The sequence below is a fragment of the Drosophila hydei genome, unplaced genomic scaffold (genome assembly GCF_003285905.1).
Source record: "Drosophila hydei strain 15085-1641.00,03,60 unplaced genomic scaffold, DhydRS2 tig00008122-arrow-pilon, whole genome shotgun sequence".
Lineage (NCBI taxonomy): Eukaryota > Metazoa > Arthropoda > Insecta > Diptera > Drosophilidae > Drosophila > Drosophila hydei.
Genome location: NW_022045833.1, coordinates 6222011 through 6247711, shown reverse-complemented (window position 1 = coordinate 6247711; position 25701 = coordinate 6222011). Strand labels below are relative to the sequence as shown.

The 25701-nt window shown below is 39.4% G+C and overlaps 3 protein-coding genes across 5 annotated transcripts in view; 1 reads left to right on the top strand and 2 right to left on the bottom strand.

The window, feature by feature from the left end:
- Window positions 1–4069: 4069 nt before the first annotated feature.
- On the bottom strand, window positions 4070–10129 carry LOC111600886. The gene is made up of 5 exons (XM_030225072.1): window positions 9699–10129; window positions 9247–9636; window positions 5887–9177; window positions 5568–5815; window positions 4070–4843 (listed from the first exon to the last, which is right to left on the bottom strand). The coding sequence occupies exons 1-5, from the start codon at window positions 10017–10019 to the stop codon at window positions 4390–4392; spliced, it is 4704 nt and encodes a 1567-aa protein (XP_030080932.1). The 5' UTR covers window positions 10020–10129; the 3' UTR covers window positions 4070–4389.
- Window positions 10130–10678: 549 nt separating this feature from the next.
- LOC111603406 (dosage compensation regulator) lies at window positions 10679–16409 on the bottom strand. 2 transcript variants are annotated; one of them, XM_023320980.2, is made up of 5 exons: window positions 16240–16409; window positions 15678–16179; window positions 14421–14739; window positions 13679–14369; window positions 10679–13616 (listed from the first exon to the last, which is right to left on the bottom strand). In XM_023320980.2, exons 1-5 carry the CDS (start codon window positions 16313–16315, stop codon window positions 10783–10785), a joined length of 4422 nt encoding a protein of 1473 aa, XP_023176748.2. In that variant the 5' UTR covers window positions 16316–16409; the 3' UTR covers window positions 10679–10782. The 2 variants fall into 2 exon arrangements, with proteins under 2 accessions (XP_023176748.2, XP_023176758.1); XM_023320990.2 differs by lacking the exons at window positions 15678–16179; window positions 16240–16409 and adding an exon at window positions 14819–14839.
- Window positions 16410–16790: 381 nt separating this feature from the next.
- The window catches only part of LOC111603185 (tyrosine-protein kinase Src42A), a 52816-nt gene continuing 43905 nt past the window's right edge, over window positions 16791–25701 (top strand). For both annotated transcript variants that reach the window (XM_023320680.2, XM_023320672.2), the window contains exons 1-2: window positions 16791–17892; window positions 25047–25141. In XM_023320680.2, the coding sequence (XP_023176448.1) occupies window positions 17584–17892; window positions 25047–25141 (404 nt within the window). In that variant the 5' untranslated portion in view covers window positions 16791–17583. The remainder of the gene's footprint in view (window positions 17893–25046; window positions 25142–25701) is intronic.

Below are 25701 nucleotides of genomic sequence, written 5' to 3'. Positions count from 1 at the left end.
TCTCTGATTAAGCGAACGATAACCGCGCGTTATTTAATTGTAAATTCCATTGGTTCATTGCAGCTCTATAGAGCTGACGATTTCTGAAGTTGTAGCAAGTGCATAACGCTCTGATATAATGTTGCATGATATTGATTATATATAATATAATGATTATAAATGATTATTTGGTTAGCATCTTTTTCGTGTTTCTGTTTGTTATTCAATTTTTTTTACATAAGATCGAAAGTGATTCTATAAAAATGTGGAAATTCTATTATATTTACTGGGATGTCATAAAAATTTCCCTGAAAGGTATTACTAAAGCTTTAGTTTTACTTCTATATGGAGTATGAATCAGAGCATTTTTTTTTTGTATATTCGAAATTGGAATATTTTGACTTTAGGCGGATAACAAATTATAACAATGGGGATATTTGCTTTTAAATATATACATTAAATATTGCTTTCCATTGTTTTATTTTGAGTATATTTTGGGTATTTTTTACATGATAATAATAATTTAAAAATACATATTTAAGGGAAATTTGTGAAATCTATAATGTAAATCAAAAAAGTAATATATCTATATTAATACTAGTTATATATATACATAAATATCTTAAGAAAACAATTGCCGCACAAATTAAATAATATAATTAGCCATATTATATAAACTGTCAATAAGCTGCTCAGTGAAATCATAAAAAATTCTATTTTATTCATTGAACTAAAGTATGTAAGTGTATAAAACGGTGTAAAAATAGAAATCATTTAAAAACTAAAAAAAAGCTATTAAATTAACTAAAGACAATTGAATTGAATCATCAATTTTATTGGCTAATTAGAATAAAAAGTATATTTTATATTAATTTGACGAAAAGCCCATATATATATACATAAAACAAAATAATTATAATTACTGTTATTAAAAATATATTTTTTTATATTACTTAAAGTTTATATATTTATATTTTTTATATATTTCAATAATTCTTTCTATTTATAAATTTGCATACTTTTATAGATTTTCAGTTCTTTTTATTAATATAAATATATATTATTTATTTTTTTTTTGGCATTATAAATAAATATTTATGTATTTTATAAATATTTTTATATATTGTAATTTTTATATTATTTTCTATCTATTTCTTGTTTCTCATTTATTTGCATTATATTTATATTGATGAGAAACAATACTATAGCAGTATTTTTTTATTATTTATTATATTAAGAATATTATATTTTGTTTTAATATTTTAGATAAATTCGTAAAAACCCCACAAAATACTCACATTTGTCACTCAATGAGCGAGTCCAAAAACCAACTTAACTCAGGCTCAGTTAGAGCTGAGATCGACGTTGAGTGTGGGAGAGTTGCGCCCGAGCCGCGAGTTGCTGCAGCGCCTCTTCAGTCGCTTAGCTGAGCTCTCCCCGATCGGACGTCCCGTGCAGTGCTCCTCTTCTTCTTCTTCTTCTGGTAAGTGCTGCTAATTGCTTAATCAGTGAAAATATTAATTATTTTAAGTGGAATTGCAATAAATGTCAAAATGTTTATAATTTAAGAAATGGTTTTTCTCTTTATTATAATAATGATTCTTAAGCTAATGATCATTATTAAAGAAACGTGCATTATGATAATTATTGTTGGCTGATCATGATGAGGTTAATAACTGGTTATAAAATCTATTTTGTCAATATCACTATGATTCGATTTAAGAACTTGATTTATTATAAGATTTTCATAATATTTATCAAATCTAAAACATATATAATCTAATCCAATATAATAATATACACAGAACTGAAGCAGTTTCTCTCGTTGCTGACCGTATTGAAGCTCGTCGTTTGCCTAAATTCAAATATATTTAATAAACATTTTTTGCTATTTTTATTATATATAAACTTTTCCAAAATCCTTCAACTTTTCTAATATACACATATATACAAATATATATCCATCTATATTCAGCATCTATTTAAGCCTTTGCTTTTTGCTAATCTCTTCGTATTTCTCTTTTTGCAAAATCCTTATAACAAAACATTGAACTGGCTAAAAATACACATGGCCAATATCTTCTTCTTTTTTATTTTTTTCTGGTATTGTTGCTGGCCAAAAGGACGCGCGCTTTTTTGGGCAGAGCAGCTGCAAAATAAATGTGAATTTCATGAAATAATGGCACAAAAATACTTGATGATGCAAAATGCATGATGGCAGCCCATGCAGACATACGTACATACATACAAATATATTTATATATGTATATCGAGAGAGAGAGAGTCTATGTATGTGTGTGTGTAAGAGCTGCCCAACTCCCTTCGTTATCCTTTTGGGTTTTGCTGCTAAGCTGTGCAGCAACTGTAAATGGTTATGGAAGCTGTGCATGTGGTCCAAACAGCAGCTAAGCGGCAAGCAGCTGCCACAATCAAGTCAACAGGAGCCCCAAAAATGCACACATACACACATATACATATGTGTGTATCTGTGTGCATGTACAACATGCATGACATGGTAAATGGACAGTGTTCATGCCAGCGTGTCTGTGTGTGTGTGTGTGTATGTGTCAGGGTCTAAGGTCATTTTCAATTTGCATAAATCATGTATGTCCATGTGAGACCCAAGCACTGCATTGGTGTCTGTGTGTATGCCTGGCCTCTCAAATAAAACCACAACAATTGCTTGGTAAATAAAACTCCTAGGCGGACTTAGAGCAGCAGCTGCTTTAAATTTGCCAAAAAAAAATAAAAGTATTATATATTTATATATACATATAAACTAAATTCTTCTGCCATATTTCATTGGCTTATTCTATTATCAGGGCTGCTTGGCTTAACGAAAAGTAAAACTAAGTTTGTAGCCCTAGTGCTAATGTTTAAGTACTTATGTAGAAAGTAGATCAAACTTAGGAATTGGAGGTGAGCCGTTTAAATGAAAGTTATTTGGTAGCCCTGGTACATAGGCAACAGCTAGGTCGCAGGCAACTGTATGCGTGCACATGCTATGTGTAGATAAAATTCAATTTCTAGCTAATTGGTCGCCCTTGTACATAAGCAATGTTAATGGATTGGTATTTACATATATAATCGCACATAAAATTGTTGGCTGTCCTGGTACTTATACAAACGCTGAAATGCGAAACGGTTAAATTATCAACCCTGGTACTTATACATGTACTTATACATGTACTGTAGATCAAATGCCGCTACGAACTGGTGCAAACGCAGTGCATGTTCGCAAAATTCAAACGAGAACTAGTTCAGCCAGTTAGCAAGCATACAATATAAGATGTATTTTTCCAATCATACAAGAGTCGTATACATAACTGCCTCAACGAATGCTTTTTTATTTTTGGGTTTGGCTAATCAAAATTTTTGACAAACTGCGCACAGTGCGAATGCGAAGGGAGCCAAAACACACACACAAACATTTTGTGCCAACTTAGCAGCTTGCAGTCAAAAACAGTCAACCGCATGCAATGGTTCCGGCCAGGGCTAACAGCAGCAGCCGCCGCCGTGCAAACACAACGCACACACTCACACACACACACACGCACAGTAGTTGATTTATAAGACTTTCATATGGCAATGTTTGGCAGGGGCAAAGGGAACAAGCCGTTGGCTCGTCTGTTTTGATCATTTGTGAATCATGTCTAGCTGTTTTGACTTTGATTTATATGCTGTGCATATGCACGCACACGAGACCGCAGGGCCAATTGCGATGACATTGCCGGAAACGTTATCTGCCATATATACATATGTATATATGCATGCATGTATGTATATACTCGTAACGACAAAATGCCTGTAAAATGCAAATGGCGCCACATTCGCAAAATACCAAATGCTATAACCCAAATTATTTGATTCAACCAAAAATTGCATTGCACTCGAATTGAGTGGGTGGTCAGCCAGAAAGGGGAGTGGCTAGGACTTGACTGTTATTGCTACGCTTCAGTTAATGCTCGCTGCCGCATTGTAAAATGTACGTAAAACCGCTTAATTGGGTCGAAATTATTTTGTTTATACGCGCAAAATTGTAAAAAGCAACCGCGATTCTAACGGCACAAAAGCGTACAATTGTGGTTGTTTAAAAGGATCATGTAATTGTTGGTAAAATGGATATGCGTTGAGCAAATAAACATACATATTAAATATTTAATCTTAGATAACATAAACACATTGCTTAGAATTTATATTGTTGGTAATAAAAAAAAATACTACTTTAAAATACCAAAGCTTTTCAAAAAATTGCCATAATTATAATTTGTAAACAATGTGGCAACGCCAAGCTCGCTCTTAACGGTTGAACGAAGTGAATTGACAGAAGATATAAATTAAGTTAAATTTAATAACTAAAATTTAAAATATATTTTATATATAAGATTATAGACAATTAGTTAAACATTTCTATCCCTGTCTTTCCATGATCAAATTGAACTTAGTTATGGCCGCCTCAACAAATTTCTCCTTTTCGGCCAGCTCCGACTTAAGCATGGTACGCAGCTGCTGTAAATTGGGCATGCTGCGACAATCGCGCACATTGAGCAGCGTACGGAATATGGACTCCCAGGTCTGACGATTGAAATAACGTGGCAATGCCGTCTTTGGCATCCAAATGCCACTCGGCTGTCTCTGTGTTACCTCCATATAACGGCCAAATAACAGCACATGTATCACGCCGACCAAGCCGAATAAATCCAATTGATATGTCCAACGGCGCTGCGTTCGCATCTCAATGCACTTGAAGGCCTCCTCGTTGTGAACGTAGTCGAACGTCTGGTTCGGCGCGAAGAGTTTCGTGTCAATCGCCACACCAAAGTCTATCAATTGCACACTCAGCTCGTTTGCATCAGCGCTCAAACTGTAAAGCAGAAAGCGGAAAAGTGTTTATGTCAAATATTTACAGGGTATATTGCATTAGTGATGAATTAAGTTGTACAGGGTATTTAAAAATTTTAAAAAATATTTTAAATAATCTTTTCAGGTAATTAATATTTAAGACATATTTGTAAGCAAAAAATAGTGCTTTAGTAGACTGTGACTGACTAGAAGACACCCTGTAGTAACTTAAAAGCTGTTAATCTTTAAATTACAGCTTAGCATGGAACAACTAATATATTTAACAACTTAAGTAACGCATAAAATCTTTAAAAGCGGTTTATGTGACTAGCAGATACCCTGTAAGTCAATATACAAACTGGAAATAATTTTGATAACAACTTTTAGTCATTATTCTTTGATGATTTATGTGAAAGCAAAAATTTGTTTACGGAGCTTGTTTGACTAAAAGATACCCTGTAGTTAATCAAAATGAGTTGACATAGCTTCCATGCTTATTAATAATTAAAAAAACGGAATTCTTTAAGTGCTTATGTGATTGTAAAATGGATTAACATTGTTTGCTTGACTAGAAGATACCCTGTGTGTGGTGAAAAGGCAATTGCAATAACTTATATTGTTGCTAAAATTAGGAAATTCGATTATTTGCCAAGCAAGTACTTTAAGGGATACTGCCAGACTAGAAGATACCCTGTTATTGGGTACATGCAGTGGCCATAATTTGTATTATGAACTAAATTACTTACGGTCGCATTAGCAGAAAGTTATCCGCCTTGATATCCGCATGTATAATGCCTATAGCATGCAGATGATCGACTATATCCAAGAGCTGGCAGCACAGATGCATTACAACATATTCATCCATATTTTTATTCGTATGTTTTTTGAACTTGTTGCAAACGCTGATCAAAGAGCCGTAATCTGAGTACTCCGAGATGTAGACGCTGCTATTATTGCCCACCAGAGCGTAATCGATGTTCATATAGGCGGGTAGCTGCAAACAGGTAATCGAAAAGCTTCAGTTAGTAAGGGGCATAGAGGATTTTTAGAGAATTTACTAAATACCATTTTCTCATTTTCCAATCGCGAATGCACCTCGAGGCATATGTAATACTCCCAGTAGTTGGTGGGACGCTCCTGCTTGAATGCCACCTTCTTGCCCGACTTGCTGTGAATGCCACTGTATATGCAGCCATAAGCTCCTTTGCCTATAATCTTTTGCACCTCGAACTGTTCGCCGTTCACCTCCAGCGTCGACTGCGGCATGAGACGCTTCACATGGCCCTGAAGCTGGCAATTGGGCAGCTTTTCGATGTACAGCGAAAACTCAATGGAGTCCAGCAACGAGTTAATAACATCCACATTGAATGGATTCACATTTTTGCTAGCCAGCGTGCTATTTAGCACAGATTCATCCATGCTGGGCTTGCGATGTGTGAAGTTCTTCGAGCGTGGACTGGCGGCCGACTCATGCCAGGCATTTTGCGAGAGCTTGGGTGTCAGCGGCGTGGTCTTGTAGTAGATGCTGCGCTCATCATTTAGCGGAGGTTCCTGAACAACAACGTTTGGTATGGATATAGAGGAGGAGGCGGCAGCTGCAGCTGGTAACGGCGCAGCTGTCACTTTGCTGGGCAACAGCGTGGAGTTCTTGATCATGCTTAAGTTGCTGGCAAACATCTCGGTAGCTGCATTCAGTTCAAAGTAATCCTTGCCAGCTGACGATGTGGCCGACTGTGAGTTGGACCTTTCTGGCTTGCTTGAACCTGCTGTGGATGTGTTGCCTGGCGTCGATGGGCAGTTGCCCAGCGCTGTGCAATCCTTCATAAAGGAAGCGGTCAGATGAGCTGGTCCCACAGTCTCCAGCTTATCCAGTGCTTCAACGCCCTGTGGCGGCGCGGCTGGAGATGGGGGCATATTTTGCAGAGATTCATCTAGGAATATATCAAAATTTGGAGCATTCGTTGACAGCGGCTGCGGCATGGGACAACTGCTCAAGTCCTTCATAAAAGATGCCGTCAAATGTGCTGGGCCAATCGTGTCCGACTGCGTCTCGGGCAGCGTGCAGTTCATCATGGGCGGCGCTACAGAGGGCGGCGGTGGCGGCGGCGGCATAGTCTCATCTAGAAAGATTTCAAATTTCTTCTGCATGCCTGCTTGACTCTTGCCCTCCACTGGCGCCTGCGACTGTGTCTCCGGCACAAAGGACAGATCTGCCATAAAGGATTCGGCTAGCTTATCGACACTGGCTTTAACGGCTGGCAACGCAAAGCCATCATCTTCGAAGACCTCAAAAGAATTCTTCTTGGGCAGCTCCAGTTGCTTCATCGATTTGCCGAAGACCTCAGGCGTCTCCTGATTGCAAATACGTTTGGAGTTGCCAGCATAAAGTGGTGTGCCGAATGTCTTCAACTTGGGTGGCGTCTTGGAGAACAGTCCGCAAATATCATCCTCGTCGTAGGACGTTGGCATCTCCGGCACTGGCTGCTGTATCATCTGCAGCTTCGATGCATTCGCCGTGTCCGGTTGAGTCAATGGAAACTTGGGCAACGTTTCGGTTTTATCTTCCTGAAAGCAGGCCATCAAGGGCCTGGTCACCGTTTCCGTTTTATCCTCCTGGAAGCGCAAAGATTTCAGCATCGGCACACTTGGTGCATTTGGTTCCCAGAGCTCGAGACGTTGAAAGTTTCCAGCGGCTACAGTCGCACTGCCAATCGTTGGCTCTTCGCCCACTACGGACAACTCGCTGACCATTTGCCGCTGGAAACGCGTCGGTCCGGGCGTATTTTCCATCGCCTGCTCTGATTTGTGGCTAGTTGCCTGCAAGCTAGGCGAAGTGGAGGCTGTGGTCGAAGCGGTGCTGGTCAGTGTGGACTTTGTGGTTGCGCCCATGCCATGCTCTGAAGTTTCCAATATGGTTGACAGTTGTTTGCGCAGCATAGGCGAAGCGGGCTGAGCAGCTGCCTCGCTGCCGTGCTCATCGCTAGGGGGCAACAGTGGTGCAGCCGGCGCTGCTGTAGCAACTGCTGCTGTTGCCTCTGGCGACGAAGCCTTGAGCAAAGTGCCAAATTGACGAGCTGGCGCCTGCTTCTGTGACGCCTTCGGCGTGCTCACCGCCTGCGATTTAATGAATACGTTAAACATTTGCGTCGAACATGTTTCATCTGCATCGAAGAAGGCGCTGGCTGTTGGCTTAAGTGCAGCTGCAGGCGGTGGCGGTGGCATGTTGGCATCATCTTCATATATCTCGATTTTAAGCGTGGGCGGCGGTGGCATCACCAACTTATCATCGTCAGGTGAAACAGATGCGACAGCCGCAGCACGCGATGTGGCAGGAGTTGGCCGGGGAGTAGCTGCAGCTGGTGCAGCTGGTGCGTCATCTTGCCATATTTTAATTGCAGACGCCTCAGCGACTTTGAGCTGCTCCTCCTGGCCCTCATCCTGTTTGTCCTCATCCTCCTCCTCCTCCAAAACATATGAAACACGCATAACCGACTTGTGACTCGTGCCCGGCTGTGTATTGGGAAAGAAGCTTTTGCGTCGCGGCATTTGTTCGCCTGGCAAACAGACCGTCTCCTCCATATCCATGACACCAAGTTTTGTGACCCCCTTCTGTGGCCTCTTAGCTACGAGCAGTTCTTCCAGCTGATATTCCTGCTGCTCCACATCGTTGTAGATCTTGGCTAGCAGCGGTTCTAAAGCTGGCACATTTGGCGGCTTATAATAGGCATCCAATTCGTCGCGTGGCTGGGGCTGCGAAACACTCGCAAAGTTTGGATAGCGACGCACGCCTAGAGCACAGTCATTGGCCCACCAGGACGCATTGCGCAGCACATAGGGATGCTGATTGTCGCGTCGCTTGAACCAACAATAGGCGCGATATTCTTCGACCGAGAATTCCATATTGGGACGCGGATAGAGCATGCACTTGTTATAGCAAGGTAGCGTATTTTTATCCGGCTCATCTTCAATGGTTACGGGCGTTATCCAGGGATCTTGCTTTACGTTCTTCGCCCTAAAGTTGGGTGGAGGCTTGAAGGCTTTCACCTGATTGCCATCGGGATCTACAATGGGCGGCAGCGACTTCTCATCCACATGTATGGCAAAGCCGGGTTCATGTTGTGCCGCGGAGCCAAAGATTTTGCCATGCTTATGCGGCTTGCTCCAGGCAATCGGCTCCTTCAAATTCTCCTGATGACGGGCTGCATCGATAATGGAACGAAGACTGGTCTTGCCCTCTTCTTCAGCAGCGGCTGGAGCTGGTGGTGGTGGCATATTCACATCCACATTCTCATCATTGAACACTTCCAGCTGACGATGGGCATTGCGACTGGCGCGACTGGTGCTGGGCGCAGAGCTCTGAAAATACCAACAAAAATTAGTGTGAAAGCGGGAAGTTGAAAGAATTTGCCATCTCGGTTAACTAACCTGGAATACACCTGGCATATTGCTTTTGATGGCGGCACCTGTGCGCACGCTGCCCACCGTAATGGTATTCTTACGTTTCTGGCCGTGCAGCGAGCGCAAGGCGCGTCGTCGATCGTTGAGCTCCTGTGTAACAGCCGTCGTCTCTTCGCCCTCGCTGTAGAGCATACGCTGAGCCACAGTATAGCCAAAATGCTGTTGCGCCTCCTTCAACTCCTCCAGTGGTTGGGCGCGGCATTCAACGCCCAAGCGAAAAATTTCATTTGCCTTACGCATATTGCCACTGAGATCGTAGCTATATGCCCAGGCTATATAGAAATCGGATAGCATGGTGCCAATGCCACTGTTATACATCTGTTGATAGCACTCGATCTGATCGCCCTGATTACCCATCTATGTGAAAATATAAAAGCTGTAAGTCTGAGTTTTTATGTATATATCTGTCTCGGACTTACATATTTAATAAACAGTTTAATCAGACGCGGATCCTGCTTGTAGCGCTCGTCGTCCTCGAATTTTGTTAGGCATTTGTGCATCACCTTTTGCAAACCCGAATTGCTGCCACCCGCCGGATAGCTTTGCTCTATCCAGCATATGTACGCATACCAGGGCTCCAGTGGATCGTCGCCAGTGTAGTTCTTAATGTCCAGCTCCAGCTGCTTGCGCTGCGCACTTAGCTCCTGCGAAGCGTCTTGACAGAGCGAGGCCTGCAGAAGGCTCACGTTTCGACCACTTGCCAAGGGCTGTATGTTCTCCTTGGCATTATCGAAATCCATTGCGCAATTAATATACTTCACTTTAATAAACAATAAACAAAAGTACGAGTAAATGCAACAAAACAAACGTAATTCGCGCGCACTAAATAGCAAACGACGCGTATTTTAATTGAATGGCGGCGCTAGTTTTGTAAACAATCGATAGTTGTATCGATAACAAGTGCTTAGACTGGTATGCTGCTATTATTGCTTAACAGAGTTATCAAACTGTTTAAATTGCTGTTATATTTAAAAATATTTAAAATATAATGCATAAAATTAAACCGTTATATTATACCAAAATTTGAAGGCCTAATTGTAATATATAAAAATTAAATGTACAAAGTTTCTGCATGAACGACTAAGTATTTAGCTGCAGCCCTGGTTGCACAATCGATATAAATATTTTGTTAAAATCTAACGGCAAATGTGTTCAACTGATATAAAAAAGTTTAATCAAGGAATATCATAATATGTATTAGCTGCGATGACAACTGTAATAATACGTAACCAGCAATTTAGTTGCAGCAAGATTAGCAATGCTTAACAAATTTAAACCGCAGAAAACTAGTTATTTAGCAAGCACCTCAAGCGCGCCATGAATCATCGATAATTAAACCCCTCTATTGCAATCGATAACAAAGTTCAAATTTGAGTATAATATTTATTTTTATTTGCTGTATACATTTCGTAATAGTAGCTATATTATTTATTTTAAATGTAATCAGACATAGTAATAATTATAATACGTAGCACAAGGTGTTTTTAAACGTTAAGCATAATTTCAATAGCGACGATTGGTAAAGCTGCCCCAATTGCCGCCTTCACCGCTTTGGAAATTGTTGTAGCCATTGTTTGATCTGTTATTATAGTTGTTTCTTCCTTGGCTGTAGCCACTGTTGCCTGCTCCTTGATTGTAGCCACTGTTACCTGCTCCTTGATTGTAGCCACTGCTGCCTGCTCCTTGATTGTAACCGTTGTCTGATCCTTGATTGTAACCGTTGTCTGATCCTTGATTGTAACCGTTGTCTGATCCTTGATTGTAGCCACTGTTGCCTGCTCCTTGATTGTAGCCACTGTTGACTCCGCCTTGATTGTAGCCACTGCTGCTCGATCCTTGATTGTAGCCACTGTTGCCCAATCCTTCATTGTAGCCACTGTTGACTCCGCCTTGGTTATAGCTTTCTCCTCCTCCTCCACTGTTAAACTGATTACCTCCGCCGCTGTTGTAGCCACCACCTCCTCTGATGTTATAGCTGCTGCCGCCGCCGCTTCCCCCTTCGTTATTATATCCGCCTACTCCACTATTGGAGTTGCTATCTTCATTATTGTAGTCAACACCAGCTACGTCTTCATTATTATAGCGACCACCTCCGCCACCATTATTGAAGCCTCCACTTCCTCCAGCATTATTGAAGCCTCCACTGCCTCCACTGCCTCCGCCATTATTGAACCCTCCACCTCCTCCTCCTCCCACATTATTGTAGTTTGCATGAAAGTAACGTGCTCCGCCGAGTCCTCGGTTGTTAAAACGACCTCCGCATTGGCCACCTCCATTATTGTAACCACCTGTGCGATTGCCATAGCTGCGGGCTCCGCATCCGCCCCCGCCTCCGCCTGCCCCTCCGTTTCTGCCTGAGCTATTGCCATAATTTGATCCACAGTCAAAGCGTCCACGCTTAGCTGGTCCGCCGCCACCTCCGCGGCCGCTCTCAACGCCGCCACGTGACATATAAGGCAATACGCTCGATTCGCGAACCAGCTGATAGTCGCCAGCATTTTGTACGCAGAGATCCCGGACGACACGCACCAGGCGAGCGTACGGCTCAGAAAGTTGTAGCACACTAGCGGGATTATCGCAGGCAATGGTAATCAGATCCTCTAGCGCCGGCTTTAAGGCGCCGATTTTCGCGGCATGTTCCGGATCGATGTCAAAGTTCAGCCAGTTGTCCACACGCACCAGGCCATTGGACGCAAGATCGATCTTACGACAGCCAAAGATCATGACCTGCAGTGGAGACACCATTGACATTTGCTTGCAGGAGACAGCGCGTGTGCGTATTTTCTCGCCAAAGACGAAGAATGGATAGGGAAAGGTAACCGCCAGGTTGCTGCAGTTCACCGAGGTCTTGTGCAGCAGCGCCGCCTTCGATTCGGTGGTCAATACCTTGCGCTTCTCCTTGTGCACACAGATGTTCGGATAGAGGCCCAAGCAGAGTAGAGCCAATGATATATCCAATTCGGGATCATCTGCATTGGCATCCACCTTATGGGGCACCATGCACTCCTCTGGAAAGCCCGCCTGCAGCAGCAAGTCGAGCAATTGCATCTTGGCATCGAACATTACATTCATCGTGGACAATTGCAGACCTTTCCAGTCGCAGAAGCGTGCCTCCTCGATATCCCCACGATTCTTGGCGCTCTGCCACATCTGTGCGGCGACGATCATGGCCACGTGATCGGAACACTTGCGTCCACTCAATGCTTTTTGATGGGCAGCCAAACGTCGCTGGCCAATGTCTAGAGAAAAGACCTCGGAGAAGGTGCTGGAATAGGAGGCCATGCTGGCCACCAGATCAGCACAGCCAAATACTGCGCCCAGCACCAACATCTTGCCCAGCCTTGGCTCAATGGGCAGACGTGCGAGCAGGCGACCCAGCGGCGTCAACTGATCATCGGCATCCAGGCAGCGCATCTCACGTAGCAACACCTCAGCCTCGATGACAGCGTCCACGGGCGGCGGCTCCAGTGCCTTGGACAGAAAATGATGAATTGCACCCAAGCGCAAGAGCTTCACAGTCAATGCGATTTCATGGAGTGGCGTGCGGAACATCTCGGGCGTCAAGTTCTCCTCCAGTTGAGCAAATCGTGCACGCGAGCACATGGTGAAGCAAAAGCCTGGACGCACACGTCCAGCACGTCCCTTGCGCTGCTCCAGATTCGTTTTGCTGGCCCACACGGTGGCATAGCTGGTCAGATTGTTGTGCGAAGTGAAGAGCTTCATGCGCGCCTTGCATATATCCACTACGAAGACGATATCATCGATGGTAATCGAAGTCTCGGCAATATTTGTGGACAGTATAATCTTTGTAACGCCATCCGGGACAGGTTCGAAGACCTTGCGCTGATCATCGCGCGGTATCTGCGAGTGACACGGCAATATGCGATATTCTGAATTGCCAAAATTCGGCGAGCTCTGCAGGAACTTCATCAGAGCGAAAATCAAATTCCAGCCGGGCAGAAAGACAAGTATGGCACCCGGTATATTCTTGGATTTGATGTGCAGCAAAAGGGATTCGAGCAGCTCGAAGCTGACATCCGACTCGGATAGCATGGCCATGGCATTGCGGGTCTGCACCGAATACTTTTCCTCGCAAACCTTATTTAAATTCAGTTCGCCGTCCTCCTGGTTGTCCCTGAGCAACAGCTGTTCCTCATCGTCGGCCTCTTTGCGCTTGCGACGCGACTCAGCTGACGGCACAAAGCCGGTCATTTGTATGATGTCCTCCAAGAAGAACTGCTGCACAGGAAAAGCGCGTCCAGGCACCTCCAACACGGGGCAATCGCCAAAGTATTTCGAAAAGAGCGTTGTATCAATGGTAGCAGACATCAAAATAACTAGGTAAATGGAAAATAAAATGAGCTTGGGCATAGGGAGGATGATATGCGAGTTAACGTACTATGTAAATCCGGATAGGTGGCCACCATATCTCTGAGTATGACCAGCAGGAAGTCGCTGTTGACATCACGCTCGTGTATCTCATCCACAATGATGTGCGAGATGCCGCGCAAACCTGCCTCCAGCTTGCGCAATAGCACGCCCACGGTGCAAAAGAGTATGGCGCCGTATGGACGCGGAAATACGGATTCAAAGCGCACGGAATAGCCCACAGTTTCGCCCAACTGTTCGCAACGTTCGCGTGACACACGCTCTGCCACGGATATGGCCGAAATGCGACGTGGTTGGGTGACATAGATGTTGGCATAGCCACCCTGACCCGTGCTAATATAATCATCCAATATATATTGGGCAATCTGCGTGGTCTTGCCGCAGCCCGTATTGCCACGTATAATCACCACCGGATTCTCATTGATGGCGGTCATGATCTCTGAGCGCATTGCTGCTATTGGCAGCTTTTCACGAAATTCCAAGAATTGTCTGTATTCGGTATTATTTTGACGGCGTTCGCGTAGCTGTCGCTCATATTCGATGGACAGTTGATCGACGGTGACATTGGCCAGTTCACCTTCATCAATGTTGCAAGCATGCCAGGCATTCCAATTGGACTGCGGCGGTGTCCAGGGTATAACAGCGATGTGCTCCTGACGTGCATCCGTCTCCTGATTCATATCCAGGCGATTCTGAGACACCTATAGAGATGAGAGATTAGTAGAGATCTCGACAGCTTGGCTAACGCTTACAATTAGAGACATGGTTGCTCCGTCTGGGTCCACTTTGATGTTGCGTGGACTAACCACCGGCAAATCCAAATCCTTAATGACCTCATCCACCTCGTCGACCAGCTCTTGCCTCAACTTAACCGGATATGGCTTGAGCTGTTCATCCTTCTTCTTTTTGAGTGTGCCGCTAAAAGCCTCGATTACCTTTAGATGGAATAGCTGACGCACCAGCGAGAGGGCACACGATTTGCTGGCCGATTTCTTATTGGAGCCCGTTTCACGTGCTGTTACCTTGCGGTTAAGAGCCGGCACGAATATGGATAGCTCCGCCATGAAGCTCCTAGCGTTTGAATGCATTAGATCATTTAATTTAAGAATTTCTTTAAAGCTCAAGATTCTCGCTTCCTTTTTACACTTACCATCCAAATTTAGGACCTGCTGTGCGCAATTGATGGGAACGCTCTCTTTAGCCCTCTCTCTCTCACGTTTGCCGCTAGCTTTCAGAGCGACATTGCGCACATATGGATATTATATGTAGCTCAATATCAGGCTTGATCAGTCAATCATTCAGTATATATATAATATATATGTATATATATATCTGTGCATATTGTCTGATATTTGTTCAGACCTGTGTCTTTTGTATTTGTTGTGCCAGCTCGCTCTGAAAGCCCAGCCGCGTTGCAGTTATAATATGTAAGTACAGTACACGCTCGATAGATGCAACTACTCTATATATGCACACAAACATATAGAAGCATAGGAGATAAAGCGAAAAGAATATGTTTAATTAATTTGTTATAATTTTGTTCAAAGCAAATAAATAGTTTTTGTATACTCCTACCATAAAAACTACCTCAAATAACTTGACTTCCCATTAAGTTATTTAGCAAAAAACTGGTATAAAAGATTATTGTGGCTGTAGTTTATAGATATGTCGTTTTAAATGGAATCGGAACCCTGAATCTTAAGAACTTTCCTATATATAGTTTATTATATCCGATTTGTGTGTTCACCTTATCGAGCATGTACTGTAGTCGTATGCTTAGGCACATTGTACTCATTGTAAAATTTCAATGCTTGTTCACGAATTGCGCACAGCAAGCCAATTTTTGTCGATAACTGCGAGCTGCGCTCCAGATTTAGGACGAAACAAACGCTAAATCCAGTGCGCAGCTTGCCATAAACAAAAAAAAAAAGGATAAATCATAATAGATACATGGATGAATGGTTATACCCAATCGAGTTGTTGGTTGATGTTGCCTGGCTGTTACGTACCTCGCGTGATCCGGTCCCACGGGCGTATATTTGTAGTCATCTCTAATATTATTTGATTGCTTATATATATTCAGACGATCTTTGGCATTTTCAATGGTCCAATTGCCGTGAATGGCTGCATTTACATCTATCGATTCGGCTTCATTCATATCCTTTTGCTCTTGAACATGATCGATGATGTTGAAGCGATTGCGGCCACCGTCATGATTGAGCGGGCGATAGGCTTCACCCAAATCTTGTGGACCCGATGAATCGCCGAAGAAACGACGCTGCTGACCGCCTGACATGCGTCCGGCATGACCATCGCCGCCATCAACTGCCGGAGCAGTTGGATCAACCGGCACATCTTTTGCATTTAGCTTGCCAACGCGCACCAAATAGTTAACAAAATCCCGTGAGGCGTTCTTCTCGGCATCCTTTTTGTTAGTAGAATTGCCAACGGCCACGTAAGGACACTGATCGACGCGTACTTCGCACAGAAAACGTTGGCGGTGTTTGGGTCCTTAAAAATCAATAATACTTGAAAATTCTAGCCGGTTCTTGGAACATTTCCTACACTTACCGATAGGCCGCACTTCGAACTTGGGATCTGTTTGATTCTTGGCACAATATGAAAACAGAAAAGACTTTATATCCATTTTGAGAAATTATATATTTAGGGAAAATAATATTGACACTATATATGAGTCCAACCCAAACGCTTGTCATATAAAGAATGAAACTCCTAGAAAGAGTCAGTTTGACTCAATAGTTCGCTCAAAAAAACCATTGAATCATTTTAAACACATTAAGAACATTCGATAAGTTTAATATGTTAATAACATTCAAACATATTAAATACATTTTTTAAATTAATCATAATTTCAAAATATATTATATAGATATATTTTCCTTAAATAATATTTGAAATAATCGTACAACTCAATATATTTGTAATTTGTGTATTTAAGTAAAACAGTATATATTTCAATTTAACAGCTGTTATATATCAATATTCAACAGAATTTAATTTAACATTATTCGATTATAACTCTTGATGTTGCATTCCGACGCATATCGCTTTGCAAGTCTGTTGTGGGCACATACGTATCGATGCTATCGCTTTGGCAGTGCTATCGACTGTCGCGCAGGTTTTCATCGGGGAGCCATTTTCGCTGCAGCTGAAACTCGTAAATTAAATAACTTAAAAATGTAAAAGAAATGCAATAAGTGATCGAAAAATATTAGTATAATAATGTGTGCATGTGCTTCAATAGTTTATCAGTGTTTTTGAATTGTTTTTTTAATGGTCGCGTTCGTCTTGTTGTTTGGCCATCAGCATCACACACATACAGCACATATACACACGCATACATGCAAAAATTCAGAAAAATACATACGCCGTCCGTGTGAGTGTGTGTGAATGTTTAAGCATTTAATATAGTTAGAGAGTGCTGCAATAAATTATAATAGCAATAGACAGCAGTGCGTGTAATAATAAATCGCAACAACAACATCACACACAATAAGCCCATATATTAACACATTAATTAACTGACGACGCGCTAGGCTCGACGCGCAGCAAACATAGGCAAAAGAGCGAGAGAGATAAGTGCCAACACCCCAGTTGATCGCGAGTGAGCAAATAAGCAACAACAACAACCAATTGTGAACTGGTGTGCACACACATATGTATATAAAAGTGTGCGTGTGTGTGTCGTCCTCAGTATAAACAAACGAGTGCAATTGAATTGTAATTGGCGTGCATTCAGCTGTATGTGTGAGTGAAAGTAACCGTTACTCCACAACAGAAATAGCAACAACTTGGCTTCCATTCATTGCATTTAATACGTCACAAATTGTATACTGAGCGTCTCCAGCTCCGACTCGAACTTCAGCGAATCTTCTAAAACCTCCTAAGCACACAATGGGCAACTGTCTACGCACACAGAAACCGGACAACGATAAACCGCATGCTGGCGATGTGCGCAATCCGCTCGATGATCCCGGCGCCAGCATTGGCGTTGTGGGCGTCGGTGTGGGTGTGCCGCAAATAGCAATGCCCATGCCCGGACAGCCGGCTGAGCAAATACGTCCGGTACCCCAGATACCAGAAAGCGATGCGGCCAATGCGAATGCAAAAATATTTGTAGCCCTCTACGATTATGATGCGCGCACAGACGAGGACTTGAGCTTCCGCAAGGGTGAACATTTGGAGATACTGAATGACACACAGGTGAGTGAATCACAATCAAAATGTTAGAGAGAGAAAGAGAGAGACTGTTGACTGATAACACTTATTGAGTCAAATATCTTATCAAGCAAAATATTTTGTAGATACATTAATTCCAATAAAAAAAACATTCATCCAATTGGATTCGCTCAAACTTTTTTGTAGCTGTGCATAAATTTGAAGTTCGTTTAAAAGTTTGTGAAAGCTTTAATTATTCGATTCGTTGAAGCCAATGCGCGCTGCGCTCACCGCTCTGCATGCAATTTTTCATGTTTAATCATGAACAGTTATTTTGCTTTTAGTCATGCAAATGCCATGTTATGAGTTTTTTGCTTTTGTATTTACCTCACGAATGCTTATCGCATTTACTTATCGATAGTTTTTGATTGTTTGTTCGATATATTTTGTTTGCAGAATTTGAGACTAAATAACAATAATAAACAATAAATTGCAAAATAATAAATAATAAATAATAAATAATAAATTATAAATAATAAATAATAAATAATAAATAATAAATAATAAATAATAAATAATAAATAATAAATAATAAATAATAAATAATAAATAATAAATAATAAATAATAAATAATAAATAATAAATAATAAATAATAAATAATAAATAATAAATAATAAATAATAAATAATAAATAATAAATAATAAATAATAAATAATAATTAGTACTTAATAAATAATTTTCTTGAACAATATACAATACTCTTAAATATTCTTAACCACCAATTTATCATTGGTTCTATTTGTTTCTCTCAAGCATGAGTATTAATTTTACATTATGTATATTATTTATTTATTTATCACAATTTAATTTATCGCTCTACTGCGAGCTTCTTCCGCTTTAAATTGCTGTATTTTCTCTCGAAAGTCCACAATTTTATGCAATGCGTCATACGAGGCAGCTAGCCACAAAGCAAAAAGAGAAAAACCAATCTCAGCTATAATTTGCAACTTTTTACTCTTTTTTTTGGTCTGTTTTTGATTTTCCTACGCTTTTTGTTTCAATGTCATTTGGTTTTTTTTTTCTTACTTTGTTGGAAGTTTGGCAGTTGAGAGCTGGCAGAAAACCAGACGCTGTAATTGCGGCCGCCACTTGCCACTTGCCACATGCCACTCGCCACTTGAACCAACTCATAAAACCAGCCGCCAACAAAAACCCAAACTCTAAAATGCCATCTCGTAATACTACAGACTGCATTTTTTGTATGCAACGAGGTCTGTCTGGTTTTCGTCTTATATATATTTGGTATGCATATACCCTAGCGAAAAGAGTCTAACTAGTTAAGCAGTGATAATGAGTAACTAGTTATTTATAGAAGAAACACAGCTGCTTAGCTCAGTTAATGGCTGTTTATTTATAGACAGCTAAAGATGTATTAATTTAGCTTAGCTTAGCTTTGAGTTGGACTTATAAGATATAATGCTTTTATATAAGAATATTGAATAAGAATATTGAAGTAGGCTTCAAGCGACCGCATAATGCCCTCTCAAGCACTCAGAAATAGTTCAACTTACGATAAAATTAGTATATGTAGTTTATACTCTGGAAAACTACGCAACATGAACCAACTGCTAAAGCCAACAATTCGTATGTATAGCTATATAGATTTTAACTAATTTATAGAGATATGCGGGGCTTTAGCTGTAAAACTTTAGAAGTTATATTAATTTCGTTTGAACCAACTCTCAGTATAAATTGATTTTCTATATAATATATATATTCGTTCAATATATTGCAAATTTTTAGCCTGCAACTTTCTTATCGGTGAAATGCTTTCCATTCATGCATGCACGACTCTTTTATCACTTCCGTGGACCAGCATAAAAGAGGCTTTACATCGCTACTTCAACAGCAGCAACCAATTCTGTTAGTTTTTGCTTTCGTTCGTAATTAAAGCAGCAACTGCAGCAGCTACACTTGAAAAAAAAACAGTACAACAAAGTACAGACACTTGCTAACAGCTGCCAGACAGCAAAGACCAAAAAAAAAAAACAGAAAAAAATGCTAATAGCTGACATATTTTTTAGTACAAAAAAGTGCTATGATTAGCCATGTGGAGGTCGCAGCATACATTAGCAACACCCACTCAACCAAACAACCACCAACCCACCCACCTAGCCCCACCTTTTGGGTGGCTTCGCTGCTGCTATTGTGACATAAGGCGCATTCAACTCTTTGCTCAAGACTCAGCCGCACACTGAGATAAATATTGTGGCATGCATATTTAAAGCGTTTACGTCAGCAGCCATGACCACCTTACGGGCTGATCTGTTGACCAGGTTGCGAGGGGGCAAAGAGGCGTGGCAGTTGGCCAATTGCGGCCGCCTCGCTGACTGCTCAGACAAGTGGCGGCGCCTAAAGGCATGACGTCGTCCAACATTTTGGCATCTGGCCAAGAGTTGCGCGTTCGCAGCGGAATGGCCAGCAGTTTGAGCTATATAATATGCTGCAATTTCTAGCTGAGGCCCTCATAATTGAACCCATCAACATTTCACTCACACTCTCTCTAGAGAGAAATGGAGGCAGAGCGCGCAACCTCTCACACCTCTCTCTCTCTTTCTCTCTCTGGCTCCATCTCTGACAACTGTCAGCGAATAAAGTCATCAGCTAGTAGCTCGCTGCTGCTGTTTCCGGTTGCTGTGCGGCCTGCAGCGGCGTTTAATTAACGTGCAACTGCAACAACAGCAACAACAACAACAGCTGCTATTACTACTACTGTTACTGCTGATGCTACTTATGCTACAACAGCAGCAGCAACAATTGTTAGCCCAACAACAACAAGATGCAGACAAGCAAACGGCATTAAACTTAGCAAACACCAAGCAAAAAGGCTAAAGAAATGCGCTCGAGACAGTTGTGTTTGGCAAGCATATACCCTTTACTTAGCTGCCAGCAGCTTTAATCCATATTCATATTTGTATTCTTATCTGTATTTAAAGGGCATTTTATACACATTGATTTATATATAAGTATAATAAATATTGAGATATGTATGTCTATAAACAGCACAAAAATGCCATTGCTAGGCTATAAGATACCCTGTATATGTAACTATTTTACCAGCTCCTCCGCTTAAATTTGATAGTAAATTAACTTCGATAGTAACTTCTATGGTTTCTTTCATAGATACCCTATAAATATATTTATACATATATATTCATGTGCGATTATTTTCTTATATATTAAAGTAACTACAAATAGTTCTAAAAATTTTTGCTTATGGTATATAAGTTATTCTCTCTGTTCGTTACATATATAAATCGATATTTATCGAAGTGTTATCGAGATAAACGTGTTTGGCCAGAGGTATATAAGAGATTCTTACCACAGTTTCTACAAACCCTTTCTAATCGATTTTAATGGGTATGCAAAAAGCAGCACGACTTCCTTTTGAAAACGGTTTTTTCGCTCGGCTCAACGTCATGCATAGAAATCAAAATTGTATGTTAAAATATTTTATGGGTGTGCCTCAGCGTCGTCGGCGTCGGCGTCGTCTTCTGTTCGTTCATTGTCATTTGGCCGAGAAGCAAAGCATAAACACCCAGCACAACATACACACACTGCACACTCACGCCGAGATTTACACACACACAACACACATACTTCTGCAGCTTTTGTCGCTTGCATATTGCAAATTCTCTGCGTGTACAAGAGGAAGAAGCAGAAGAAAATATAATAAAAGTGAGTTGCTTTCATATGTTGGAGCACAGCAATCGCTTCTGGGCTCAACAGGAAGCTAAGTGAAACCCTTCAAGGATAACCGACTTTACAAAGCGAAAGACAGAGACTGAAAGAGGTGGAGATAGAGAGAAAGAGCCGGAGCGATTAGACGCCCTTACAGCCTTCCTTTGTTTGCTGTTGCAGTCTCTTAGTCAGAAAGTTTATGTATAGACTTTTTGTTCTATAAATAACAAAATGCAAGTTAAGGCTTAAGATACAGAAGAATTTATATGTGAATAAGATATATAAGATAGCAAACAAATCTGAAACTCTTGTTATAATTCAAATTAAAACTAGTTCATTACATAAATTAAACAGTTTCTTCGAGAATTCTTACAATTTATAAAAATAAGTTAAAAAAAAAAATATTTTTGTGCAATATAATAAATTCTTTGAGAATTCTTGCCCCATTGAATTGACAATAAAAATACATAAAATGATAATCAATATTTATAAGAAACAAATCTGAGAACTTCATCCAACTGTATATAAATCGAGTGAATGTCCATGTTTTGGGTCAATGTCTTATCTGTGGCTAGGGTTAGCGGTAAAATTCTCGACTTAAACTAACTAGAACAGCAATCATTAATGTAAATCTCGAAAAAGTCTGAAATGCTGTTCTTAAGCCAACAACAAAAGAGAAGCCGAATGCTAGCTATTTCACTTTCAAAACGTATCTTAGAATAAAAATCACTTTAATTTTCAATGGAATCGAGGCGCACATAAACACAGATTTGTGTACATATATATTGTATATATATATACACATTGTATTTACTTTACAACAGTTGCTACCAAAAGGCAACAAACACGCGATTATGAAATGCACTTGTAAAGCCACAAGGCGAGACTGCGATGGCCATGCAGAGAGGGACAGAGAGAGAGAGAGCACAAATAAAATCAAAGCAAACAACAAATAAACAATGAACCCTAAAAAAAAACTGTGCGTTGTGTTCATTGACCTTTCCACAGAGTTTATCGTGTGCCCAGGCTAATGATAGCAAAAGCCACTTGACTTCCAGTTAGGGTCAGATGGCGTAGGGAATATCTTACGATGTTGGGCACATGATAGAAAATTCAATTGCAATTTATTATTAATAATACATTTTGGAGAGCTGAAAACACGTTGCCTTTTGCCTAGATTCCTATGAATAGCTAACTGTTTTTTCTTTTTTTTCTTTGACCAAGCCAAAGCGCTGCACAAATTTGGCAAAGCCAGTTTTGGCTTAAATGTTGTTGTTGTTGTTGCTGTTGGTGAGCTTTATGGAAAGCGCGTAAGCTAACAAAACAAACCAACAATGCCGATTGTATAAAGTTTTAATTTAATTTTCGTTATTTTTCAACAACTTTTTTCCTTCTGTAACGAAGCAAAGCGAATGCGTGAATGGTAAATTGCACGAATATAAAACACAATATGTAATCAAAATTGCAAAGTGAAAAAAAGCTAAAAATAAATAAAAGCATAGCAAAGTAAATATTAAGCGACTAAAAGTTACCCTGTAAAATATAATCAGATATAAAATATAAAATATAAAATATAAAATATAAAATATAAAATATAAAATATAAAATATAAAATATAAAATATAAAATATAAAATATAAATATAAATATAAAATATAAAATATAAATATAAATATAAAATATAAAATATAAAATATAAAATATAAAATATAAATATAAATATAAAATATAAAATATAAAATATAAATATAAAATATAAAATATAAAGTATAAAATATAAAATATAAAATATAAAATATAAAATATAAATATAAATATAAATATAAAATATAAAATATAAAATATAAAATATAAAATATAAAAGAAAATATTAAATATAAAGTAAAAAACAATTTGATCATAAATAGACTTTAGTCACCAATATTATATCTGCTCACACTTTTTAAGTCTAACAGGTTTTTCATTTTAAAAAACATGAAAGATTAACCAGAAGAATCTATAAAAATTTGTTTGCTTCTCAGTCATTTCTCTACATTTATCCATAAATAGATTTTAGTGCTTCAAATTTTATATAACAAAAAGTCTTAAATGTAATTTGTTTTCTTATCACAAAAGCGACAAGAATTTATCAATATTTTTTTAATTCAATTTGTTCAAAAGATTCTCGACCATAGAATACCCTGTACATAGGTAAATACTATATTTAACTCAATAACCCATTTTTGAGAAACAAAGAAAGTATGGTGAACTATGCTCAACTATAACACCAAGACTTTCTTCTTTCTATTGGCTATACAAACTCTAGTATGTGTACACAGCATATATAAATAACATAAAATATTCAGCCCATATGCCCAACGCAGTCACTGTTTTACAGGGTATTGCTAAAGCAAACATAAACTGTGGCTTGGCGTGTCTGCCACCTCGTGGCTGCCGGTGACTGTTATTGCCATCTGGTTGCGTGAATGTGCGAATTTTTTTGTTTCTTTTTTATCTAGCCAAACCGCTCGGTCCCCTCATCACCCATAGTCATAATTGATAATCGAAGAACAACAAAAACGATTGAGTAAAAATTGTTATTACCCGCCCAGACAAATATGAAAACTATGTCCAACCACTCAGCGCTCCAAATGGACAAGTGGCCTCAGTTGATAGTCTAAACTTTATATACGTATTTCATATATAGTATATAGGCTTCCATACCGACATAACTCGTTGGCTTAATCAAAATACTGCGAAACACGTTTCGCATTAGCGCGATTTTCAACACAACAAACCGAAATGAAATTGTACGAATCTTAATTCATTTGGATTTCGTTTTTATTTCACTCTTGACGACAGCTAAATTAATTATAGTTTAAGCTGTTTTCGCAGTGTGTGAAATGTGTTGTGTTGTTCAATGCAATACCAACGACAACGAGAAGCAATCAAAACAACCCGGCAGCTAGAGGAGTTGTTTGTTAATTAATCACAAAATTGTTAGATTTCAACGTTTTCCTGTGAAATAATTTAGGAGTAAAGCAAGGAATGTTGCTGCAAATTTTGTTTTTTTTTTTTTATAAAATTTAATTATGTTATAAGCTTATAAAACATTAAAAATATTAATCTTAATCTAAGTAACTCCCCAGTTATTCAAGTACTTGCCATATCTCCTAGTTCTGCTCAAGATTTTTTTATTGATGAGTCAGCTGTGATTCCCATGCCTCACACTCGTATCGCGTATATATATATATATAAATAGTCTATAGTATTGTAATCAAGTTTGACGTTTATCTCACAATTATATAAAATACAATTCCCTTGATAACTAGCCACTTAGTTGGTAGCTTTATCTTTATCATGGTTTTTTTTTTTTTGTTATTGTTCATTATTTCACATTATATGACATTTATAATTGGGTTTATCAATCTGTTCTATTCAATTTGTATTGATATATTGTTCACTTACATTTACAGGGTGACTGGTGGCTGGCGCGCAGCAAGAAAACCCGTCAAGAGGGTTACATACCTTCCAATTATGTGGCCAAACTAAAGTCCATTGAAGCAGAACCGTAAGTAATATGTATAAATATAAAAGCTAGCAGTCTTCTAGATAGATATAAATAAAATTACTGTAACATTAGGAACTTGAACTTGTCGAATAAATTGTTATATTTTTGTATAAAACATTTTATATCATAAAAAAAACAGTAAGCTGTTCAGAGCTATTATTATACTATAATTAAAGTATATATCAAGTTTCAGTATAAAATGGCACATGTTACTGACAATATGACATATTTTCCTTTGATATCTGACCATAATTTAAACAATTCTAAATATAGATTTGTTTCAACTGGCATGGCCCTGAATGTTTTAGCTTAAGAAACATATTTCTTATTCATATCATTATTTTATAATTATAAATTATTTAACTAGTAATATATTTTTCAATTAATTATGAGTATATATTAAAAACAAATAGTTCACAAAAAGAAATCTAGTCTGTGCAACAACCACACTAACCACACTAACGCGGTTGTTGTCTTGGCTAAGAAAAATCTCGCACTGCCTAAAAGTGTGCAACGTTTTTACTTCAACTCAAAAATGCTTTGCGTATAAATATTTTTAT